General features: G+C 43.0%; 1 protein-coding gene across 2 annotated transcripts in view; it reads right to left on the reverse strand.

Moving 5' to 3' along the window:
* Positions 1-25,380, reverse strand: part of GFRAL (GDNF family receptor alpha like) — a 165,452-nt gene that overhangs the window by 71,878 nt on the left and 68,194 nt on the right. Inside the window, exons 4-5 of one of the 2 annotated variants that reach the window (XM_077290012.1) lie at positions 20,861-21,135; positions 20,722-20,785 (exon numbers count right to left, since the gene is read on the reverse strand). In XM_077290012.1, coding sequence (XP_077146127.1) covers positions 20,722-20,785; positions 20,861-21,135 — 339 coding nt within the window. Of the gene's footprint in view, positions 1-20,721; positions 21,136-25,380 lie in introns of both variants that reach the window. The other variant, XM_077290011.1, reaches the window with a different exon arrangement.

Genomic DNA, 25,380 nt, shown 5'->3' on the forward strand with positions numbered 1-25,380 from the left:
ATTCAGCCCTGGCATTTGAAGGTACACAGGCCCACTTGTCACATGGTGACTGTATAATATCTTTGTACACTTGTAGGTTACAAGAAATGAGAGGAGTGTAACACGACTATATAACATATAGTCAGATATTCCGGGTCTTGTGCTGAGCTCAGCGACTGTGAAGAGCAGTGCTGTTGCTACCGTCACCGCTCTTCAGAGTCACTGGGTCTCGTCAGGTCTGTGCTAGTAGTGGGAGTGTCTGATAGACACCTCTCCATTACTTACACCAGGGATTGATAGCAGCTGACATTACGCAGCTGACATCAACCCTAAAAATCATTACGCATACCAGAATTAAATGCTCTGGTGGCTGGGAAAAGCAGTAGAGTTAGCTCTATTCCCAGGCGCCGGGTGCTAACTACAAATGTCATCATCCTTGCCTGGTCTCCCTGTGAAGCATTTCTGTTGTATTTACATGCGCTGATCTTAGGCCACTAAATGAGTGTGATCGACAATAGTGAGGTTGTTTGCTTGTTTCTCGGCCTCTTCAGGGTACGTGTCCACGTTCAGGATGGCCGGCGCGGAAAACCCGCTCCGCCTAAAGCTCCGCCCCTTCTGTAGACGCGATGATGCCGGATGTGTTCATTGCACACATCCGAAATCATCGCACCCCACACATAGGGCCCTGTGTTTTACCTTGCGGCGGCGCAGCGTCGCCACAAGGTAAACGGACATGATGCGTTCTAAAAAGACGCGCCGCATGTCCGGAATCACAGGGCCGCCGGGTGCGTGTTACCATGCATAGTGGAGATGGGATTTCATAAAATTCCCTCCACTATGCTGTAACTTCTGGACTCTTCGTGTTTGACGCTGTGGCTCTACGCAGCGTAAAACACGCAACGTTTCCTGTTGTGATCCGCTTTTTGGGCTCCCCTAGTGGTGGCTGGTGGTACTGGAGACTTGTGTGTTCTTTTCTGCCTCAGCTCACCTGCTTCCATCAGTTTTGGGAGTTCCCTATTTAGCCTTGCTCTCCAGTCACTTCCTTGCCGGTCATCATTGTAACCTGAGTCTTTCAGTTGCATGTTCCTGCTACCAGTCTGCTGATCAGCTAAGTGGACTCTTGTCCTTTTTGTTTTGTATTTTTTGTCCAGTTTACAGTTTGTCATTTCCTGTTACTGGAAGCTCTTGTGGACTGAAATTGCCACTCCTGTGTCATGAGTTGACACAGGAGTCTTAAAGTAATTTCAGGATGGGTTTTTGAAAGGGTTTTTCAGCTGACCGTGAAGTCCTCTTTTGTATCCTTCCTCTATCTAGTAAGTGGACCTCGCTTTGCTAAATCTACCTTCATGCTGTGTATGTCTTTTCCTCTGAACTCACCGTTAATATATGTGGGGGCTACTATCATCTTTGGGGAATTTCACTAGAGGTAAGCCAGGTCTGTTCCTTCCTCTTCCAGGTGTAGTTAGTTCTCCGGCTGGCGCATGGCATCTAGGCAGCCGTAGGAATGCTTCCTGGCTACTGTTAGTTGTGTGGTAGATTTAGGTCACGGTCAGCTTGAGTTTCCATCACCCGAGGGCTAGTCTGTTATTTTGTGTTTCTGATGTTCCCATGCCATTGGGGAATCATGACAGTATGACCGGCCGCTGTTAAAGTAATTGGCAGAAGAAAGGAGAGTAAAAGAAGTCTGTAGATTTTTTATTTTTTTTTTCCTCACATGTTTGCTACTTAGTTGGCTCAGTTGTATTTCTGCTCTATTTACAGCCTTGCCTTTCTCTCCTTCTAATCCTTGAATGGCTCTGATCTCTCCGGTTTAAGGATCGACTCTCAGAGTTTGGCTGCAGGTTTAAATAATCTTGCTACGAAGGTTCAGAATTTACAAGATTATGTTATACGTACTCCTATTTCTGAACCTAAGATTCCTACACCAGAGGTATTTTCCGGAGATAGATCTCGGTTTCAGAATTTCAAATGTAATTGTAAATTATTCCTTTCTCTCAGACCTCACTCCTCTGGAGATCCTGTTCAGCAGGTTAAGATTGTGATTTCTTTGCTGCGAGGTGACCCTCAAAATTGGGCATTTTCATTGACACCAGGGGATCCTGCGTTGCTCAATGTGGATGCGTTTTTTCTGGCTTTAGGGTTGCTGTATGAGGAACCTAATTTGGAGATTCAAGCTGAAAAAGCTTTAATAGCCCTGTCTCAAGGGCAAGATGAAGCTGAGATATACTGCCAAAAATTTCGTAAATGGTCTGTGCTTACTCAGTGGAATGAGTGTGCCCTAGCGGCAATTTTCAGAGAAGGCCTTTCTGATGCAGTTAAGGATGTCATGGTGGGGTTTCCTACGCCCACAGGTCTGAATGAGTCCATCACAATGGCGATTCAGATTGATCGGCGTTTGCGGGAGCGCAAACCCGTGCACCATTTGGCGGTATCTTCTGAAGGGACGCCAGAGAAAATGCAATGTGACAGAATTCTGTCAAGAAGCGAGCGGCAGAATTATAGGCGCAAAAATGGCTTGTGCTTCTACTGTGGTGATTCCGCGCATGTTATATCAGCATGCTCTAAATGTACTAGGAAGGTTGACAAGTCTGTTTCTATTGGCACTTTACAGTCTAAATTTCTTCTGTCTGTAACTCTGATTTGTTCATTATCAGTTATTACCGTGGATGCCTATGTGGACTCTGGCGCCGCTCTGAGTCTCATGGATTGGTCCTTCGCCAGGCGCTGTGGGTTTGATTTGGAGCCTCTGGAAGTTCCTATACCTCTGAAGGGTATTGATTCTACACCTCTGGCTTGTAATAGACCACAGTTCTGGACGCAAGTGACTATGCGTATGACTCCAGACCATCAGGAGATGATTCGCTTCCTCGTGTTGCATAATTTACATGATGTGTTAGTGCTTGGATTACCATGGTTGCAATCTCATAACCCAGTACTGGACTGGAAAGCTATGTCTGTGTTAAGCTGGGGATGTCGGGGGGCTCATGGGGACATACCTTTGGTTTCTATCTCGTCATCTATTCCCTCTGAGGTTCCGGCATTTTTGTCGGATTTTGGGGATATTTTTGAAGAGCCTAAAATTGGTTCTCTCCCTCCCCACAGAGAGTGTGATTGCGCCATAGATCTGATTCCAGGCAGTAAATTTCCAAAGGGTCGTTTGTTTAACCTATCTGTACCTGAGCATGCTGCCATGCGAGAGTATGTTAAGGAGTCCCTGGAAAAGGGACATATTCGTCCTTCTTCATCACCTTTAGGAGCTGGGTTTTTCTTTGTCTCTAAAAAGGATGGCTCGCTGAGGCCTTGTATTGATTATCGACTCCTGAATAAAATTACTGTCAAATATCAGTATCCGTTGCCGCTGCTTACTGATTTGTTTGCTCGCATAAGGGGGGCTAAGTGGTTCTCCAAGATTGATCTCCGTGGGGCGTATAATTTGGTGCGAATTAAGCAAGGGGATGAGTGGAAAACCGCATTTAATACGCCTGAGGGCCACTTTGAGTATTTAGTAATGCCTTTCGGCCTTTCTAATGCACCTTCAGTTTTTCAGTCCTTTATGCATGATATTTTCCGTGAATATCTGGATAAATTTATGATTGTGTATTTGGACGATATTTTGATTTTTTCTGAGGACTGGGAGTCTCATGTTCAGCAGGTCAGGAGGGTTTTTCAGGTCTTGCGGGAGAATTCTCTGTGTGTAAAGGGTTCTAAGTGTGTTTTTGGGGTTCAAAAGATTTCCTTTTTGGGGTACATTTTTTCCCCTTCTTCTGTTGAGATGGACCCTGTCAAGGTTCGGGCTATTTGTGACTGGACGCAGCCTACTTCTCTAAAGGGTCTTCAGAAGTTCTTGGGCTTTGCTAATTTTTATCGTCGATTTATAACTGGTTTTTCTGGTGTTGCTAAGCCTCTTACGGATTTGACTAAGAAGGGTGCTGATGTTGCCAATTGGTCCTCTGCCGCTGTGGAGGCTTTTCGGGAACTTAAGCGCCGCTTTTCCTCTGCCCCTGTATTGCGCCAGCCTGATGTCTCTCTCCCCTTTCAGGTTGAGGTCGATGCTTCCGAGATCGGAGCGGGGGCGGTTTTGTCTCAGAAAAGTTCCGATTGCTCAGTGATGAGACCTTGTGCGTTCTTTTCTCGAAAATTTTCTGCCGCCGAAAGAAATTATGATGTTGGTAATCGGGAGCTTTTGGCCATGAAGTGGGCATTTGAGGAGTGGCATCATTGGCTTGAGGGTGCTAGACATCAGGTGGTGGTTTTGACTGATCACAAGAATCTGATTTATCTTGAGTCTGCCAGGCGCCTGAATCCTAGACAGGCGCGCTGGTCGTTGTTTTTCTCTCGGTTTAATTTTGTGGTCTCATATCTACCAGGTTCTAAGAATGTGAAGGCAGATGCCCTTTCTAGGAGTTTTGAGCCTGATTCCCCTGGTGATTCGGAACCTACAGGTATCCTTAAGGATGGGGTGATATTATCCGCTATTTCCCCAGATCTGCGACGTGCTTTGCAAGAGTTTCAGGCGGATAGACCTGATCGCTGTCCACCTGGTAGACTGTTTGTTCCTGATGATTGGACCAGTAGAGTCATCTCGGAGGTTCATTCTTCTACGCTGGTGGGTCATCCTGGAATTTTTGGTACCAGGGATTTGGTGGCTAGATCCTTCTGGTGGCCATCTCTGTCTCGAGATGTGCGTGTTTTTGTGCAGTCTTGTGATGTGTGTGCTCGGGCCAAGCCTTGTTGTTCTAGGGCTAGCGGGTTGTTGTTGCCCTTGCCTATTCCGAAGAGGCCTTGGACGCACATCTCGATGGACTTTATTTCTGATCTTCCTGTCTCTCAGAGGATGTCTGTTATCTGGGTGGTGTGTGACCGTTTTTCTAAGATGGTTCATTTGGTGCCATTGCCGAAGTTGCCTTCCTCGTCTGAGTTGGTTCCTTTGTTTTTTCAAAATGTGGTTCGCTTGCATGGTATTCCTGAAAATATCGTTTCTGATAGGGGTACCCAGTTCGTTTCTAGATTTTGGCGGGCATTCTGTGCCAGGTTTGGCATTGATTTGTCTTTTTCGTCTGCCTTCCATCCTCAGACTAATGGCCAGACGGAGCGAACTAATCAGACTTTGGAGACGTATTTGAGGTGTTTTGTGTCTGCGGATCAGGATGATTGGGTTGCCTTTTTGCCGTTGGCGGAGTTTGCTCTTAATAATCGGGCTAGTTTGGCCACTTTGGTTTCCCCTTTCTTTTGCAATTCGGGGTTTCATCCCCGTTTTTCTTCTGGTCAGGCGGAGTCTTCGGATTGTCCTGGAGTAGATGCTGTGGTGGATCGGTTGTATCGGATTTGGGAACAAGTGGTGGACAATTTGAATTTGTCCCAGGAGAGGACTCAGCGGTTTGCTAACCGCCAGCGTCGGGTTGGTCCTCGCCTTCGTGTTGGGGACTTGGTGTGGTTGTCTTCCCGTTTTGTCCCAATGAGGGTTTCTTCTCCTAAATTTAAGCCTCGGTTCATCGGTCCCTATAGGATTTTGGAGATTATTAACCCTGTTTCCTTTCGTTTGGACCTCCCGGCATCTTTCGCTATCCATAATGTGTTCCATCGGTCGTTGTTGCGGAGATACGAGGTGCCGGTGGTTCCTTCTGCTGAGCCTCCTGCTCCTGTGCTGGTTGAGGGTGAATTGGAGTACGTTATAGAGAAGATCTTGGACTCCCGTATTTCCAGGCGGAGACTCCAGTATCTGGTTAAATGGAAGGGCTATGGTCAGGAAGATAATTCTTGGGTAACTGCCTCTGATGTTCATGCCTCGGATTTGGTTCGTGCCTTTCATAGGGCTCATCCAGGTCGCCCTGGCGGTTCTTGTGAGGGTTCGGTGCCCCCTCCTTCAGGGGGGGGTACTGTTGTGATCCGATTAGTTGTGTGGTAGATTTAGGTCACGGTCAGCTTGAGTTTCCATCACCTGAGGGCTAGTCTGTTATTTTGTGTTTCTGATGTTCCCATGCCATTGGGGAATCATGACAGTTTCCTGAATGTGGAAACATACCCTCACACCAACTGAGAAAGAATGAAGGGAACAGAACAATCACAATTAGATCAATCTGTCCCCATACAGTATCATGTTATCAGCAGCACATCTACAGTTTACACCGGCGATGTGCTGCTGAGAACAAGGAATTCTGTTCCCACATAAATAATCCAATCACTCTATAAATAGGCAGCATTTTGCTTGTTTAGTATAATACATTGATAGAAAACCAAAAAAGAAAAATAGCCCTTAAAAGATACCTTTATTTCTACTCTTAAAATTCCATAAATAAAAAAGTCAGATATATGAACTAACACCAAAAAAGAATAGGGCTGGGTGTTGGTGGGCTAGTGCAGTGGACAAAAAAACAGGGGGAAAAAGAAAAAAGGATGACAAATTCCTCATACGACCCTGATGTGATCCTAAATGACCTGTGCCCTACCTAACAGTGGAGATTGGCACCCTAACACGCGATATGGCGCCCCCACTCCCTGTCAATTGTCCCTTATGTCCCTACACCGCCCTAGCCACTACCCAAACCTAAATCCCTCCATATCATGCACACAGAAAAACCAGATCTAGCTGAGTGATCTAACCTTAAAAAGTTTTCTGCCTAAAAAATGGGCCAGAAAAAAGGCTTGCCAATCAAATATGGCACTAGTTGTTTAGCAATGTATCAACCAGATGTAAACCACAAATGCATATATTTATGCTCAAAAAGATGATAATATAGAAATGGAGGTATAAGCCAGGGTATTCTATAGATTGATGGTGTCTGTCGACTATTATATAATGTGTGTATAAATAACCAAATTATGATGAACTGCATTCATTCTCAGCAGCTGCAGTCTACCCGCAGTGTCAGCGCCAGGCAGAGTGGGGAATGATGGGAGAGGGGGCATCAGCAGATGCTCTCTCCACCATGATTGCATTCAACTGTACCGGCATCATAGACACCGGTATAGTTGAATGCGGCGGCACTGGCGGGGGGGTGAGTCGGCGGCAGAGGAGGGTGAGTCGGGGGGGAGTCGGCGCTGGTAAGCTGCCCACGACTGCCACCGGCCCTTCTGGCATTTGCCAGAACTGCCTGAAGGCCAGTCCGGCCCTGCTGGCAGGTGATGTTCATAACCAAAACTCTACAGTGCCTGAAAGGTCTGGTTGCTCATGTCTTGAATTTAATAGTAAAAAGAATAAAAAAAACAAATATCGGATATCAAGGAAATATAATTAAAAATAGAATAAACATATAATTAAACAAAACATACTGAGATGATACAATAAAAGTATGCCTTTATAATATATTATTTGGCAAATGGTAGCACTGATACAACGTGCCCGTAGTTGGAAAGCAAATACAAGAATAATTTAAAAATACATATGTATTATTATGCAAATGCAAAAGATAGCAATGGGGCGGATCAAAAAAGGGGATGCAAAAATAGAGTATAAAATCATACAAAATATTCTATAACATCAGAAAAAATTGGGCTATTGTGTGTGCAATAATCTATCTGAGAATATATATATTAATATAATATATGCATGTGCAATAGACACCAATCAGTATTTACTAAGTGTACTCAAACAATGTGCATTGTGCAATATAAAAAAATGTATATTTGAAATAAAATAAACAGAAAAAAGGTCAAAATATGATGACAATATAGTCCTAAACTGAGAAATTATTCCTTTCCTGCCCCATCTTAACTTTCCACTGTGCTGCTCCTACCACATCCACTGCACAGCCACACCAGCCATGCCAGTGGCTGCCCATTTTGTTTCATACTGATAGACAGTACTGCTGGGGCTGCCATTGCTGGACCTAAACTGTTAAGTATCTACTTGCCTGCCTCTTCTTAACTCTTTGCCATTCTGCTGATACCACAGCCATTGCACAGCCATGCCAATCACACATCTCCTGGCTATCCACTGTGTTTCACAATGCTAGCCAGTACTATTTATGATGACAAATATACTCTCATATTTTTTAACCCTCAAAAAGTAGCTCTGAAAATAAGTCAAACTTTGAAAATGCTTGATGCTGCAAGCCATAACTTCTTGACGCTCAAAACAGTAATCCCGTTTTGATTCCAGAAAAAAAGAACAGTTTTGAAAGGCTTGAAAAAAATATTTGTACTGACTAATCATTTTGTAATTAGCAGGCCAGTGTTGGACGCTAAAAGGAGATAATTTTGTCAGTTCTACTTGACAGCCCATTACTTATTTGCAATTAAAACAGTACAGCGCAACTTTTTTATCCATAATAACAAATGTAATTTTTGAACGGCTTATGAAAAAGCTATTGTTTCTTCATTTATCAAGGTACAGTGCATAGCTCTTTATACTCCCCAAACAGGGATAACTGTTGCATCCAACAGTGTGAAAATGTCATGACATTTTCTTCCATCTGAATATGTATGATCAGTAGCAATGCATACATCTTCCCTCCCTAAAGAGTTCATTTTTAGTCCAGATTTATAATTTAAGTAGCATAAAAAGTCTGATTCTGCAATTCTGTTATGCTGTTCTTTACCTCTAGTTACCATCTGTTTTCTCCTAGCCAGATGGATTGAAGTAATTTGGAAATTGAAAAGGCTCTATTTGACTTATGGAGCTGAATAAATGTTCAATTGACTGCAAGGGGAGCTCACAACTTTCTACACATATTGCCAGGCAATTTCAGGCTTTTTGTCTATGCGATTCTAGCAAATTTATTCACCGCACACCAAATCACATGTAGAAATCGGCAAAGCCTGCAAATTCAAATTTCAAAAGAATCACTCATCTGTAATATTGACTTAAATTTACTACAAACAGAAAATACAATGGGTCATGAGAAGACATTCTCAGAATCACTGGGTTATTAGCACATATAGTTGAACATCAGATTTGATAAATTTGGCTTTTTTATTAGGATGAAAACTATCTGTTAGAAGGATAAAACCTCATAAGCTCTCTATATGGACATGCAGGTCATAATAATTTGAATACAGTAATATTTTGATATCTTGGTTCCAATGTTTTATTCCAGAGAAATCCATGTTTTTATTATATGTATATGAACTGGTAACATCTATGGGTCACACAAAGATCTCCCCTAGAGTCATCCTCCAGATCTTTATTCTGCCATCATAGGAATACAACGTTTCTGCCAAAATGGCCTTTGTCAAGTATACAATGCATCACATATGGCCACCTTAAATAGTGTGGAGCCTACGTGGGCACCAATCACCACCAAGGGGCGGCCTTTATTAAATATATAAAAAAACAACACAATACGCGCTCACACCGAATCTATAGTAAAACATAGACAAAATAACACTTAATCCCTTATACATCATATAAATACTATGTACAAAATACAAAAGAGAACATGAAAACAACATGACCCCAAATCGCTGCCCAAATCGTAGCCTTGCTGTTCCGTTGTCATGGTAATATTTCCACCAATCCCCGGCTGTTGATTTCGTAAACAATTCCACTATCCAATCGCAGACTGCTAAAAAAAGAAGCGCATAAAATGTCTACGGCCAATCATCACATACCTATGACGTGGTGTCCGTCAAACCGCGAAAGCCGGCGCATGCGCACGATGCACACCCAATGCAGGCGATCATGTGACCACCACAAAGGTGCGACATACAGCGCATGCGCCGATCATCACGGGCCGAACGTCATCGCCGGAGTCATCAGGTATGCCGAATAGTCACATGAGCCGCTAGGAGACGAGTAAACGCCCACACTCCCGGCCAGCCCACTTGACGCCCTGGGCCTGCGCTCACAGGGAGGATGCGGACTCAGCCAATTCCATGGCAACAAACCACATATAGCCATAGAACAAATGCAATACATGGTGATTTGGCAGGTAAGGATCTAAAGGAGGGAATTATATCAAAGCATTAGAATAAGGCAAGGGGAGAAGGAAAAATCCTCCATATCCTCCACATGTCCCTTGGATGTCAAATCCCAGATGTACTGCAAAAAAACAAAAAAAGAGAAAAAGAAAAATGTTTTATTTACATCAGCACATAATTAAAAATACACAGATGTAGACCACCCATAAAGAACAGGGGAATCAGGACATACATATTTGGAGATTGTAGTCCACATTAAACCACTTGGGTTGTAGAGTCTCCAATATCAAGATCCACCTTAACTCCTTCTGCTTCAGTCTCCGTGTCCTATCACCCCCTCTCCTCAGAATAGGGACCCCATCGATAACCCTAAATCGCAATTGATTAATAGAATGCCTGCAGTCACTGAAATGTTTTGGAATCGGTAATTCAAATAATTTTGTTCTTATAGTACTCTTGTGTTTGCTTATTCGTGCTCTAACCTCCATAGTGGTCTCGCCGACATACATAAGTCCACACGGACACACTATTAGGTAGATAACAAATTTAGAAGAGCACGTATAACGCTCTCTGATCATAAATTTTTTTCCGGTCCGAGGATGATTGAAGCTATCGCCCTTTAACATGTTGCCACAACAAGCACAGTTGAGACAGAGAAAGTTGCCCATCTGAGGTGGACACAAGGTCCTCTGGATGGCAACCTTGCCTGTGCCAACATCCGACCTCACCAGTCTATCTCTTAAGTTCCGCCCCCGTCTGTATGAAAGAATGGGACGTGAACAGAAATCCTGAATATGAGGCATACCTTTATTTAGTATCCCCCAATGCCTGTTCAAAATATTGGCAATACCATTACTGGCAGGACAATACGTAGAAACAAATGGTATACGTTTTTGTTTGACCTTACCTTTATGAGTTTGCAAATCTCCATCAGATAATTTCATTACTTTATCCCTATGGCCCATCACTTTCAACTTAGGATAATCTCTATGCATGAATTTCTTACACATTTCCTCCAATCTTTTATCACAAACTTCATTATCTGAAACAATCCTTCATACCCAGACCAATTGGTAGTGAATCCATCATCTTTCTTGGGTGATAACTGTCATAGCATAAGAGGCTATTCCTATGAGTCACTTTCATGAACAAATCAGTGCATAGGCTGTCACCTTGTTTGTAGACCATAGTGTCCAAAAATTGTACCCTATCCGCTGAATATGTCATAGTAAATTTCAGTTCAGGATGTATATTATTCAATTCAGACAGAAAATCAAAAAGGTCCTCATCCGTCCCCTCCCATATACAAAAAATGTCGTCGATATAGCGCCACCAGGCCCGGACGTGGCGCCAGAAGATGGACCTGTACACAGGTTGGTCCTCGAGTACCGCCATATAGATGTTAGCATAAGTGGGGGCCACATTGGACCCCATGGCGGTACCCCGTAACTGCTGGTAGTAATCATCCCCAAAGAGGAAAAAATTCCTCCTGAGGATGAACTCCAGCAGTGTGAGGACCAACTGTGCACAATCCAGGGACACATCCGAGCCTGACAGCGCCACACCGATGGCATGTAGACCCCTTTCATGCTCGATACATGTGTACAACGACACAACATCAAAAGATACCAGAATAGTAGAGATTAGGGTTGAGCGAAACGGGTCGGCCATTTTCAGAAGTCGCCGACTTTTGGCAAAGTTGGGTTTCATGAAACCCGACCCAACCCCTGTGTGGGGTCGGCCATGAGGTCAGCGATCTTCTGAATCTGGTATCTGAATTCCGATACCGAGTTCTGATAAGTTTGCGATATCGGAAATCGGTATCGGAATCCACATTTAAGTGTAAAATAAAGAATTAAAATAAAAAATATTGATATACTCACCTCTCCGATGCAGCCTGGACCTTACCGTTGGTAACCGGCAGCCTTCTTTGCTTAAAATGAGCGCGTGAATGGCCTTAGATGACGTCACGGCATCTGATTGGTCGTGGCCGCCCATGTGACCGCCACGCGACCAATCACAAGCCGCGACATCATCCCTCAGGTCCTAAATTCCCTTCTAGGAATTTAGGACCTGAGGGATGACGTCACGGCTTGTGATTGGTCGAGTGGCGGTCACATTGGCGGCCGCGACCAATCACAAGCCGTGACGTCATCTAAGGCCCTGAACGCGCTCATTCTTAAGAAGGAAGGCTGCCGGAAAGAAGCAGGGCGCGTCCGAGGGTGAGTATATACCTAATAGGAATATACTCACCCTCGGCTTCTTTCCGGCAGCCTTCCTTCCTAAGAATGAGCGTGTTCAGGGCCTTAGATGACGTCATCCCTCCTAGAAGGGAATTTAGGACCTGAGGGATGACGTCGCGGCTTGTGATTGGTCGCGTGGCGGTCACATGGGCGGCCGCGACCAATCAGAAGCCGTGACGTCATCTAAGGCCATTCACGCGCGCATTTTAAGTAAAGAAGGCTGATGGTTCCCTCAGTAAGGTGCAGGCTGCGTCGGAGAGGTGAGTATATCAATATTTTTTATTTTAATTCTTTATTTTACACATTAATATGGATCCCAGGGCCTGAAGGAGACTTTCCTCTCCTTCAGACCCTGGGAACCATAGTATCCCATTGCACTGCATTGGGTTTCGTGTTTCGGCTGACCCCGACCCCGACTTTTTTATAGGATTGGCCGATTTCACTCGACCCGACTTTTGAGAAAGTCGGGTTTCGTGAAACCCGATCCTATAAAAATAAAAGTCGCTCAACCCTGGTAGAGATACTTATTGGAATCCCACTCAATTTCTCCAAAAAATCATTTGTGTCTCTAATATAAGAGCGAGCAGAGGTAGAAAAACAATGTAAGATTTTGTCTAGAAAGATTGCCACCTTATTACACATAGACCCCCTGCCTGACACAATAGGGCGCCCGGGGGATTAAACAAATCTTTGTGTATCTTTGGCAACATATACAGGAATGGGGTAATTGGCGCATTTACAAATAAAAATTCAGACAGCTTCTGATCGATGAGTCCATTTTCAAAGGCGTCCTCGAACAGAAGCTGTAACTCCCCTTGAAAGGCAGCAGTAGGATCGCATTTCAATTTCTTATAAACCGCAGTATCTGACAGCTGTTCCATAATCTCTGCTTTATATTTTACTGTGTCCATGATCACCACAGTCCCGCCTTTATCGGCTGGCTTTATAGTAATTTCAACATTGCCTGGCAAACGATCAAGAGCCTGTTTCTCAACACTGGACAGATTGTTATATCCGGCATTACGGAATCCATCCTTCAGTAGTTTAATATCCCTCTCCACCAGTTCGATATAAGACTCAACAAAATGTTTATTAACATGGGGTTGAAAGGAGCTTTTGTTAAATAGACCCGCCCCTCTAGGGGTAAACCCGCCCACGGTTACATCTGTGGGCTCATCAATTTTCTGATGTGTCTCGGAGAAATATGAGGTTAACCGTAACCTTCTGAAGAATGCATATAGATCACATTCAATCTAGAACCAGTCAGGAAAATTTTTAGGACAAAAAGAAAGTCCTTTAGACAAAATATCACATTCAACTTTTGACAACTGTACAGATGATATATTTACCACCAGTTCATTGCGATTCATTTCACTTTTCGTCGCTCGTCCCTGTTCCGAGTTCTCATAGGGGACTTGTGAAACTTCCTCCAATCTTGATTTGTGCCGACTCCTCCTGTGCTTCCTCCCACCTCTGCGGTTCCTCCTTTTGTGGTTGTTATGTCCGATTTCTTGGCTCCTAAAAAACTAGAAGAGGAAGAAGAAGCTCCCAAATTAGAGTCATCAGTAGAGTCAGACTCTGCTGTGGTGAAACCAAATCTCTGTGGATCCCTGTCTTGTGGTCTCCTCTTTTTCTTTTGTTGAAAGGCTCTAGGTCTTCGATTGTTAAAGGATGACTGTGAACCGGGATGTCACGAAAAAATTCAACCCAATCTATAATTCTCCATGTCACGGAACCATTTAGACCTCTTTGTCTTTTCAATGTCACTACGGAATTTAACAAGGTTTTCCTCCAGTCGAGTATTATAAGATTCAAACTCCTGTGTTGTCATCAGACTAATCAATTGCTGCTCTAAATCCACCACAGTTGATTTAATTAGCTCCATCTCCTTCCGGAGAAATTCAATATTAAGGAGCATCAAATCAAAGGAGAATTTGTTAGTGATGGATTCAAACTTGTTGCAAAATTGTACATTGTCCGCCATCAAAGTAGGGCGTAGATGTGGAAGTTTGCCCCGTGGTATCCTTCGGGCCTTGTAGTATTCAGTGAGTGTTGTCACATGCAGTTCAAAAGAGATAAATCTCCTTTTCTCGCTTTCATGTCTCTTAGAAAGCATATCTGCAGTAGGTTTACTTAAGAAAGCGTTATCACTAGGGGTACCAGACAGAATTCCTCTTTGGGGATGATTACTACCAGCAGTTAAGGGGTACCGCCATGGGGTCCAATGTGGCCCCCACTTATGCTAACATCTATATGGTGGTACTCGAGGACCAACTTGTGTTCAGTTCCACCTTCTGGCGCCACGTCTGGGCCTGGTGGCGCTATATCGACGACATTTTTTGTATATGGGAGGGGACGGATGAGGACCTTTTTGATTTTCTGTCTGAATTGAATAATATACATCCTGAACTGAAATTTACTATGACATATTCAGCGGATAGGGTACAATTTTTGGACACTATGGTCTACAAACAAGGTGACAGTCTATGCACTGATTTGTTCACGAAAGTGACTGATAGGAATAGCCTCTTATGCTATGACAGTTATCACCCAAGAAAGATGATGGATTCACTACCTTGGAGCCAATTGGTCCGGGTACGAAGGATTGTTTCAGATAATGAAGTTTGTGATAAAAGATTGGAGGAAATGTGTAAGAAATTCATGCATAGAGGTTATCCTAAGTTGAAAGTGATGGGCCATAGGGATAAAGTAATGAAATTATCTGATGGAGATTTGCAAACTCATGAAATTATCTGATGGAGATTTGCAAACTCATAGAGGTAAGGTCAAACAAAAATGTATACCATTTGTTTCTACGTATTGTCCTGCCAGTAATGGTATTGCCAATATTTTGAACAGGCATTGGGGGATACTAAATAAAGGTATGCCTCATATTCAGGATTTCTGTTCACGTCCCATTCTTTCATACAAACGGGGCGGAACTTAAGAAATAGACTGGTGAGGTCGGATGTTGGCACAGGCAAGGTTGCCATCCAGAGGACCTTGTGTCCACCTCAGATGGGCAACTTTCCCTGTCTCATCTGTGCTTGTTGTGGCAACATGTTAAATGGTGATAGCTTCAATCATCCTTGGACCGGAAAAAAATTTATGATCAGAGAGCGTTATACGTGCTCTTCTAAATTTGTTATCTACCTAATAGTGTGTCCGTGTGGACTTATGTATGTCGGCGAGACCACTATGGAGGTTAGAGCACAAATAAGCAAACACAAGAGTACTATAAGAACAAAATTATTTGAATTACCGATTCCAAAACATTTCAGTGACTGCAGGCATTCTATTAATCAATTGCGATTTAGGGTTATCGATGGGGTCCCTATTCTGAGGAGAGGGGGTGATAGGACACGGAGACTGAAACAGAAGGAGTTAAGGTGGATCTCGATATTGGAGACTCTACAACCCAAGGGGTTAAATGTTGACTACAATCTCCAAATATGTATGTCCTGATTCCCCTGTTCTTTATGGGTGGTCTGCTTCTGTGTATTTTTAATTATGTGCTGATGTAAATAAAAAAAATTTCTTTTTCTTTTTTTTGTTTTTTTGCAGTACATCTGGGATTTGACATCCAAGGGACATGTGAAGGATATGGAGAATTTTTCCTTCTCCCCTTGCCTTATTCTAATGCTTTGATATAATTCCCTCCTTTAGATCCCTGCCTGCCAAATCACCATGTATTGCATTTGTTCTATGGCTATATGTGGTTTATTGCCATGGAATTGGCTGAGTGCGCAGGCCCGGGGCGTCACGTGGGCTGGCCGGGAGTGTGAGCGTTTACTCGCCTCCTGGCGGCTCACGTGACTACCCGGCATACCTGATGACTCCAGCGATGACATTCGGCCCGTGATGATCGGCGCGTGCGCTGTATGTCGCACCTTTGTGGTGGTCACATGATCGCCTGCATCGGGTGTGCGTCGTGCGCATGCGCCGGCGTTCGTGGTCTGATTGACACCACCTCATAGGTATGATTGGCCGTAGACATTTTATGCGCTTCTTTTTTTAGCAGTCTGCGATTGGATAGTGGAATTGTTTATGAAATCAACAGCCGGGGATTGGTGGAAATATCACCATGACAACAGAACAGCAAGGCTATGATTTTGGCAGCGATTTGGGGTCATGTTGTTTTCATGTTCTCTTTTGTATTTTTTACATAGTATTTATATAATGTATAAGGGATTAAGTGTTATTTTGTCTATGTTTTACTATAGATTCGGTGTGAGCACGTATTGTGTTGTTTTTTTATATATTTAATAAAGGCCACCCCTTGGTGGTGATTGGTGCCCACGTAGGCTCCACACTATTTAAGGTGGCCATATGTGATACATTGTATACTTGACAAAGGCCATTTTGGCCGAAAAATTCTCCTGTGATGGCAGAATAAAGATCTTTGTGAATACTCTTCACCTGGAATGGATGCTGCTCCTTCTTTTTCTTAAACTAGAAGAAGAGGGGACGGGAAGAAAAACATTAGACTCGAACAAAGAAGACCCAGGAAAACATACTCAGAAGGGAGGTAAGAACATTTCTAAAAGAATCCACAGCGAGGAGATTGAAACAAAACAAAATCCTCTAAACTGCATGCTCGCAAACGCCAGAAGCCTGACAAACAAGATGGAAGAACTAGAAGCAGAAATATCTACAGGTAACTTTGACATAGTGGGAATAACCGAGACATGGTTAGATGAAAGCTATGACTGGGCAGTTAACTTACAGGGTTACAATCTGTTTAGAAAGGATCGTAAAAATCGGAGAGGAGGAGGGGTTTGTCTCTATGTAAAGTCTTGTCTAAAGACCACTTTAAGGGAGGATATTAGCGAAGGGAATGAGGATGTCGAGTCCATATGGGTCGAAATTCATGGAGGGAAAAATGGTAACAAAATTCTCATTGGGGTCTGTTACAAACCCCCAAATATAACAGAAATCATGGAAAGTCTACTTCTAAAGTAGATAGATGAAGCTGCAACCCATAATGAGGTCCTGGTTATGGGGGACTTTAACTACCCGGATATTAACTGGGAAACAGAAACCTGTGAAACCCATAAAGGCAACAGGTTTCTGCTAATAACCAAGAAAACTTATCTTTCACAATTGGTGCAGAATCCAACCAGAGGAGCAGCACTTTTAGACCTAATACTATCTAATAGACCTGACAGAATAACAAATCTGCAGGTGGTTGGGCATCTAGGAAATAGCGACCACAATATTGTACAGTTTCACCTGTCTTTCACTAGGGGGACTTGTCAGGGAGTCACAAAACACTGAACTTTAGGAAGGCAAAGTTTGACCAGCTTAGAGATGCCCTTAATCTGGTAGACTGGGACAATATCCTCAGAAATAAGAAAACAGATAATAAATGGAAAATGTTTAAGAACATCCTAAATAGGCACTGTAAGCGGTTTATACCTTGTGGGAATAAAAGGAATAGAAATAGGAAAAACCCAATGTGGCTAAACAAAGAAGTAAGACAGGCAATTAACAGTAAAAAGAAAGCATTTGCACTACTAAAGCAGGATGGCACCATTGAAGCTCTAAAAAACTATAAGGAGAAAAATACTTTATCTAAAAAACTAATTAAAGCTGCCAAAAAGGAAACAGAGAAGCACATTGCTAAGGAGAGTAAAACTAATCCCAAATTGTTCTTCAACTATATCAATAGTAAAAGAATAAAAACTGAAAATGTAGGCCCCTTAAAAAATAGTGAGGAAAGAATGGTTGTAGATGACGAGGAAAAGGCTAACATATTAAACACCTTCTTCTCCACGGTATTCACGGTGGAAAATGAAATGCTAGGTGAAATCCCAAGGAACAATGAAAACCCTATATTAAGGGTCACCAACCTAACCCAAGAAGAGGTGCGAAACCGGCTAAATAAGATTAAAATAGATAAATCTCCGGGTCCGGATGGCATACACCCACGAGTACTAAGAGAACTAAGTAATGTAATAGATAAACCATTATTTCTTATTTTTAGGGACTCTATAGCGACGGGGTCTGTTCCGCAGGACTGGCGCATAGCAAATGTGGTGCCAATATTCAAAAAGGGCTCTAAAAGTGAACCTGGAAATTATAGGCCAGTAAGTCTAACCTCTACTGTTGGTAAAATATTTGAAGGGTTTCTGAAGGATGTTATTCTGGATTATCTCAATGAGAATAACTGTTTAACTCCATATCAGCATGGGTTTATGAGAAATCGCTCCTGTCAAACCAATCTAATCAGTTTTTATGAAGAGGTAAGCTATAGGCTGGACCACAGTGAGTCATTGGACGTGGTATATCTCGATTTTTCCAAAGCGTTTGATACCGTGCCGCACAAGAGGTTGGTACACAAAATGAGAATGCTTGGTCTGGGGGAAAATGTGTGTAAATGGGTTAGTAACTGGCTTAGTGATAGAAAGCAGAGGGTGGTTATAAATGGTATAGTCTCTAACTGGGTCGCTGTGACCAGTGGGGTACCGCAGGGGTCGGTATTGGGACCTGTTCTCTTCAACATATTCATTAATGATCTGGTAGAAGGTTTACACAGTAAAATATTGATATTTGCAGATGATACAAAACTATGTAAAGCAGTTAATACAAGAGAAGATAGTATTCTGCTACAGATGGATCTGGATAAGTTGGAAACTTGGGCTGAAAGGTGGCAGATGAGGTTTAACAATGATAAATGTAAGGTTATACACATGGGAAGAAGGAATCAATATCACCATTACACACTGAACGGGAAACCACTGGGTAAATCTGACAGGGAGAAGGACTTGGGGATCCTAGTTAATGATAAACTTACCTGGAGCAGCCAGTGCCAGGCAGCAGCTGCCAAGGCAAACAGGATCATGGGGTGCATTAAAAGAGGTCTGGATACACATGATGAGAGCATTATACTGCCTCTGTACAAATCCCTAGTTAGACCGCACATGGAGTACTGTGTCCAGTTTTGGGCACCGGTGCTCAGGAAGGATATAATGGAACTAGAGAGAGTACAAAGGAGGGCAACAAAGTTAATAAAGGGGATGGGAGAACTACAATACCCAGATAGATTAGCAAAAGTAGGATTAGGCTAGGTTCAGATTGCGTTAGTGCAATCCGTTTAGCGCGAGCGCTAGCGGATTGCACTAACACAATGTCTTTTTCGGGGCCGCGTTCAGGGGTCGCGTTAACATCCCCGCTCTCGCAGATCCCCGATCTGCGAGAGAGGGGAACGGACCTCTGGCGCGCCGCGGACGCTGCAAGCAGCATCCGAGGCACGCTACAAAAGACCGGCACATCGCTAGCGCGTGCCGAAAATGACACGTGCTAGCAATGCGCTCTAACATTGCCGGCAATGGGAGCGCTAACGGACGCGGTGCACGGCGTTAATTTCGCCGTGCAACGCTGTCCGTTAGCGCTATCCCATTAACGCAATGGGAACCTAGCCTTATTTAGTCTCGAAAAAAGACGACTGAGGGGCGATCTAATAACCATGTATAAGTATATAAGGGGACAATACAAATATCTCGCTGAGGATCTGTTTATACCAAGGAAGGTGACGGGCACAAGGGGGCATTCTTTGCGTCTGGAGGAGAGAAGGTTTTTCCACCAACATAGAAGAGGATTCTTTACTGTTAGGGCAGTGAGAATCTGGAATTGCTTGCCTGAGGAGGTGGTGATGGCGAACTCAGTCGAGGGGTTCAAGAGAGGCCTGGATGTCTTCCTGGAGCAGAACAATATTGTATCATACAATTATTAGGTTCTGTAGAAGGAGGTAGATCTGGGGATTTATTATGATGGAATATAGGCTGAACTGGATGGACAAATTTCTTTTTTCGGCCTTACTAACTATGTTACTATGTTACTAGTTTACTATGACTTACAGTCTCCTCTACTGATCTCACTGCAGAACTGCTTGTGATTAAAACATACAGTACAACAAAGCTGAATTCTATCTCATTACAAACATAATTGCATGAGCAGCTTTCCTGTCATGGTGATTCAGCTTCCAACTCACAGTTTGCCAACATGGGTTGGAGAACAGCACAGCAAATCTGATAGCACTGTTGGAAGACAAACGAAGCTGCTAATTTGTTTGGACAGATGACAACGTTTTCCTCTGCTGTACTGTGTTAATTATAATCAGGCACAACTCAGCAGCAGAGTAGACAGTATTAGAATGATCTCATACTGGTAATACCCCATTTCATTTAAAATAATCTCTGAAAAAAGATTTTCTGGAGATATTTGTCTGGCTCATTTTTCTTAACAGGTTATTTACTTATTAGGAAAAATGTAGATTTCTCTGGAATAATATATATGTTTACAGATATCAATGCATCATTTTAAACAAATTTCTATGACCTTCATGCCCATATAGACCGTTAACGATGGTTGATCAAACTAATAGGCTCCCTTTAATATAGGCATAAAATACAGCCATGTGCATACATTGAATGCGTTACAAAAAATGCTAAATTTATATTAAATCCTTCTTGTCTAAGACAGTTTTCACTTATCTGAAGTCTTAGGTTGATTGATACTACTTACACATTCCCTTTAACAAAGTATTTATATATATATATATATATATATATATATATATATATTCATGATACTAAAGCTGTATATACAAATATTAACATAATGTTATTGTATTACTTACAAGAATCCAAATCAGTAAAATCAGTTTTGTCTTCAGAATATGTGGAAAATTGCCTTTCTTTTGCCTGTTGTAAACAAGTATTATTATAAATGCTATTCCAAACTTTTAGACATTTTCTTTTTGTTGAACTGATGCATACACAATTTCCCATGATGGTCTTTTTAAGCTCACTCCAAGCTGTCAAGCAACTTTGTATTGCATCATTGAGTATGCATTCATGTGGGTGATTGCAATGAGTTTTGAAATTTTCATATAAAGAAAGGCAATTATGGTTCTCTTTACAGAATTGTTTCGCCAAGATGCAGTCGTTTGGTTTTTCTGATGAAATACCCACAGATGCTTTAGAAATTTGCATGTATCCTTTTTGTATAATGGAGTATTCTTGCTTAATGGGTCCTGCAGGAATGGTGGTTTCTGCATGTAAATGAGAGAGATAATATTAACATCATAGTACAACAATATAATCCATCTACTATATAATTGTCTAAGGGTCACTTCCAGCTGTCTGTCTGTCCTTCTGTCTGTCACAAATATTCATTGGTCGCGGCCTCTGTCTGTCATGGAAATCCAAGTCGCTGATTGGTTGCGGCAAAACGGCCACGACCAATCAGTGATGGGCACAGTCCAGAGGCAAAATGGCCGCTCCTTACTCCCCGCAGTCAGTGCCCGGCGCCCGCTCCATACTCCCCTCCAGTCAGCGCTCACACAGGGTTAATGGCAGCGGTAACAGACCACGTTATGCCGCTGGTAACACACTCCGTTACCGCTGCTATTAACCCAGTGTGTCCCCAACTTTTTACTATTGATGCTGCCTATGCAGCATCAATAGTAAAAAAATGTAATGTTAAAAATAATAATAAAAAAAAAAACCTGCTATTCTCACCCTCCGTAGTCCATCGAGCCGCACGTGGCTGCCGCCATCTTCCGATCCCAGAGATGCATTGCGAAATTACCCAAAAGATTTAGCGTTCTCGTGAGACCGCTAAGTCTTCTGGGTAATTTTGCAATGCATCCTGGGAATGGAAGATGGTGGCAGCCGCGCGAGCATCCCCAGAGCTTCGGTGGATCCCGGTGGGTAAGTATATCACTATTTTTTATTTTAATTATTTTTTTTAACAGGGATATTGTGCCCACACTGTGTGGGCTGTGTGATATACTGCGGGGGCTGTGCTATACACTACATGGGCAGTGTGATATACTGCGTGGGTTGTGTGAGTGATGTACTGTGGGGGCTGTGCTATATACTACATGGGCAGTGTTATATACTGCGTGGGCTGTGCTATATACTACGTGCACTGTGTTATATACTGCATGGCCTGTGTTATATACTACGTCGCCTGTGTTATATACTGCGTGGCTGCTATATACTGTTTGGGCTGTGTTATATAGTACGTGGGCTGTGTTATGTACTGCGTGGCCTGTATTAACGCATCGGGTATTCTAGAATATGTATGTATGTATATAGCAGCCACATAGTATATAGCACAGGCCACGTAGTATTTGTCTGCTATATACTACATGCCTCCTATATACTACGTGGCCTGTGCTTTATACTATGTGGCTGCTCTATACATACATACATACATATTCTAGAATACTCGATGCGTTAGAATCGGGCCACCATCTAGTGTTACATATTTGGCTACCCAATACAGCCAATTGAGCTAAAATCTCTTTTTAAACAACTTTTAAGTATATTTCAGACTGCTGCATCAAAACAAATTCCTTACTAGAATGAAATTAGCAGGTACTATATACACTGTGTGCTGAATTATTAGGCAAGTTGTATTTTAGAGGATTATTTTTATTATTGATCAACAACTATGTTCTCAATCAACCCAAAAGACTCATACATATCAAAGCTTAATATTTTTGGAAGTTGGAGTGGTTTTTTTTATAGATTTGGCTATCTTAGGAGGATATATCTGTTTGTGCAGGTAACTATTACTGTGCAGAATTATTAAGCAACTTAATAAAAACCAAATATATTCCCATCTCACTTGTTTATTTTCACCAGGTAAACCAATATCACTGCACTAAATTTGGAAATAAACATTTCTGACATGCAAAAACAAAACCCCCCAAAATTAGTGACCAATATAGCCACCTTTCTTTATGATGACACTCAACAGCCTTCCATCCATAGATTCTGTCAGTTGCTTGATCTGTTTACAATCAACATTGCGTGCAGCAGCCACCATAGCCTCCCAGACACTGTTCCGAGAGATGTACTGTTTTCCCTCTCTGTAGATCTCACATTTTATGAGGGACCACAGGTTCTCTATGGGGTTCAGATCAGGTGAACAAGGGGGCCATGTCATTTTTTTTTCTTCTTTGAGACCTTTACTGGCCAGCAACGCTGTGGAATAGTTGGAGGCATGTGATGGAGAATTGTCCTGCATGAAAATCATGTTTTTCTTGAACGATACTGACTTCTTCCTGCACTACTGCTTGAATAAGTTGTCTTCCAGAAAATGGCAGTAGGTCTGGGAGTTGAGCTTCACTCCATCCTCAACCCGAAAAGGTCCCACAAGTTCATCTTTGATGATACCCACACCAGTACCCCACCTCCACCTTGCTGGCGTCTGGGTCGGAGTCGTGCTCTCTGCCCGCACGGCAACAATGGTGGTCAACCGCAAACCAATATCAAAGTAAAAAAGGGGGAGAAGCCAGCACTGCTTGTGGTCAGAACGCAAAACACAAAATGCACATGCACATATTGATTTCTAACTGAGTTTAAAAAATGAGGTCTAAGGGGTAACGTTTCTCCTTATGGAGAGTGACATACCATCTCTAGCTTGTCAAGGTAGGGAGGCTTATTTGCCGTGCAATGCTCCTCTGGGAATTTAAATATGCAAATTGCCTCTTCTGAGAAAAAGAGGACTTTACTCTATAGCGCCACCTATTGGAAGTAGCGATCCTACAAGTCACAATCAACCCTTTAACGAGTCGTGCAATATGACTTAGGATAAAAGCCAAATCAGTATCTCAATTCGCATACACGGTGTTTCGGGCTATTGGCCCTCGTCAGTGCGAAGCATGAGAACTGATTTGGCTAGGTGAGAGGCTCTGGAGTGGGGTCTAAGGGGTAACGTTTCTCCTTATGGAGAGTGACATACCATCTCTGGCTTGTCAAGGTAAGGAGGCTTATTCGCTGTGCAATGCTCCTCTGGGAACTTAAATATGCAAATTGCCTCTTCTGAGAAAAAGAGGACTTTACTCTATAGCGCCACCTATTGGAAGTAGCGATCCTACAAGTCACAATCAACCCTTTAACGAGTTGTGCAATATGACTTAGGATAAAAGCCAAATCAGTATCTCAATTCGCAGACACGGTGTTTCGGGCTATTGGCCCTCGTCAGTGCAAAGCATGAGAACTGATTTGGCTAGGTGAGAGGCTCTGGAGTGGGTTCTAAGGGGTAACGTTTCTCCTTATGGAGAGTGACATACCATCTCTGGCTTGTCAAGGTACCCCACTCCAGAGCCTCTCACCTAGCCAAATCAGTTCTCATTCTTCGCACTGACGAGGGCCAATAGCCCGAAACTCCGTGTCTGCGAATTGAGATACTGATTTGGCTTTTATCCTAAGTCATATTGCACGACTCGTTAAAGGGTTGATTGTGACTTATAGGATCGCTACTTCCAATAGGTGGCGCTATAGAGTAAAGTCCTCTTTTTCTCAGAAGAGGCAATTTGCATATTTAAATTCCCAGAGGAGCATTGCACGGCGAATAAGCCTCCTTACCTTGACAAGCCAGAGATGGTATGTCACTCCCCATAAGGAGAAACGTTACCCCTTAGACCCCACTCCAGAGCCTCTCACCTAGCCAAATCAGTTCTCATGCTTCGCACTGACGAGGGCCAATAGCCCGAAACACCGTGTCTGCGAATTGAGATACTGATTTGGCTTTTATCCTAAGTCATATTGCACGACTCATTAAAGGGTTGATTGTGACTTGTAGGATCGCTACTTCCAATAGGTGGCGCTATAGAGTAAAGTCCTCTTTTTCTCAGAAGAGGCAATTTGCATATTTAAATTCCCAGAGGAGCATTGCACGGCGAATAAGCCTCCTTACCTTGACAAGCCAGAGATGGTATGTCACTCTCCATAAGGAGAAACGTTACCCCTTAGACCCCACTCCAGAGCCTCTCACCTAGCCAAATCAGTTCTCATGCTTCGCACTGACGAGGGCCAATAGCCCGAAACACCGTGTCTGCGAATTGAGATACTGATTTGGCTTTTATCCTAAGTCATATTGCACGACTCGTTAAAGGGTTGATTGTGACTTGTAGGATCGCTACTTCCAATAGGTGGCGCTATAGAGTAAAGTCCTCTTTTTCTCAGAAGAGGCAATTTAAAAAATGAGACATTTAGCAAACAATTGATCAATTCTTTGAGCCACCCCACCACTTCACGGCATTCTCATAATGGGGCAGTCCTACTCTACGTTTTTTATATTCGCTGTGCCATTACGGCCTCTAAAAAGCAATACCACATTAAATGCAAGCTGTACCTGAAGCATTTCTGAATCATTCCCATGGCGCCAGAGAGGACAGCACGGATAAAGGTTGACCAGGTCTGGACATAGACTCTCAAGCCTGAACAGCTTGGAGTAGGACAACATGTATAAAAAGTATCATGTGATCAAAATACAACTT

Source organism: Ranitomeya variabilis, chromosome 2 (genome assembly GCF_051348905.1).
Source record: "Ranitomeya variabilis isolate aRanVar5 chromosome 2, aRanVar5.hap1, whole genome shotgun sequence".
NCBI lineage: Eukaryota > Metazoa > Chordata > Amphibia > Anura > Dendrobatidae > Ranitomeya > Ranitomeya variabilis.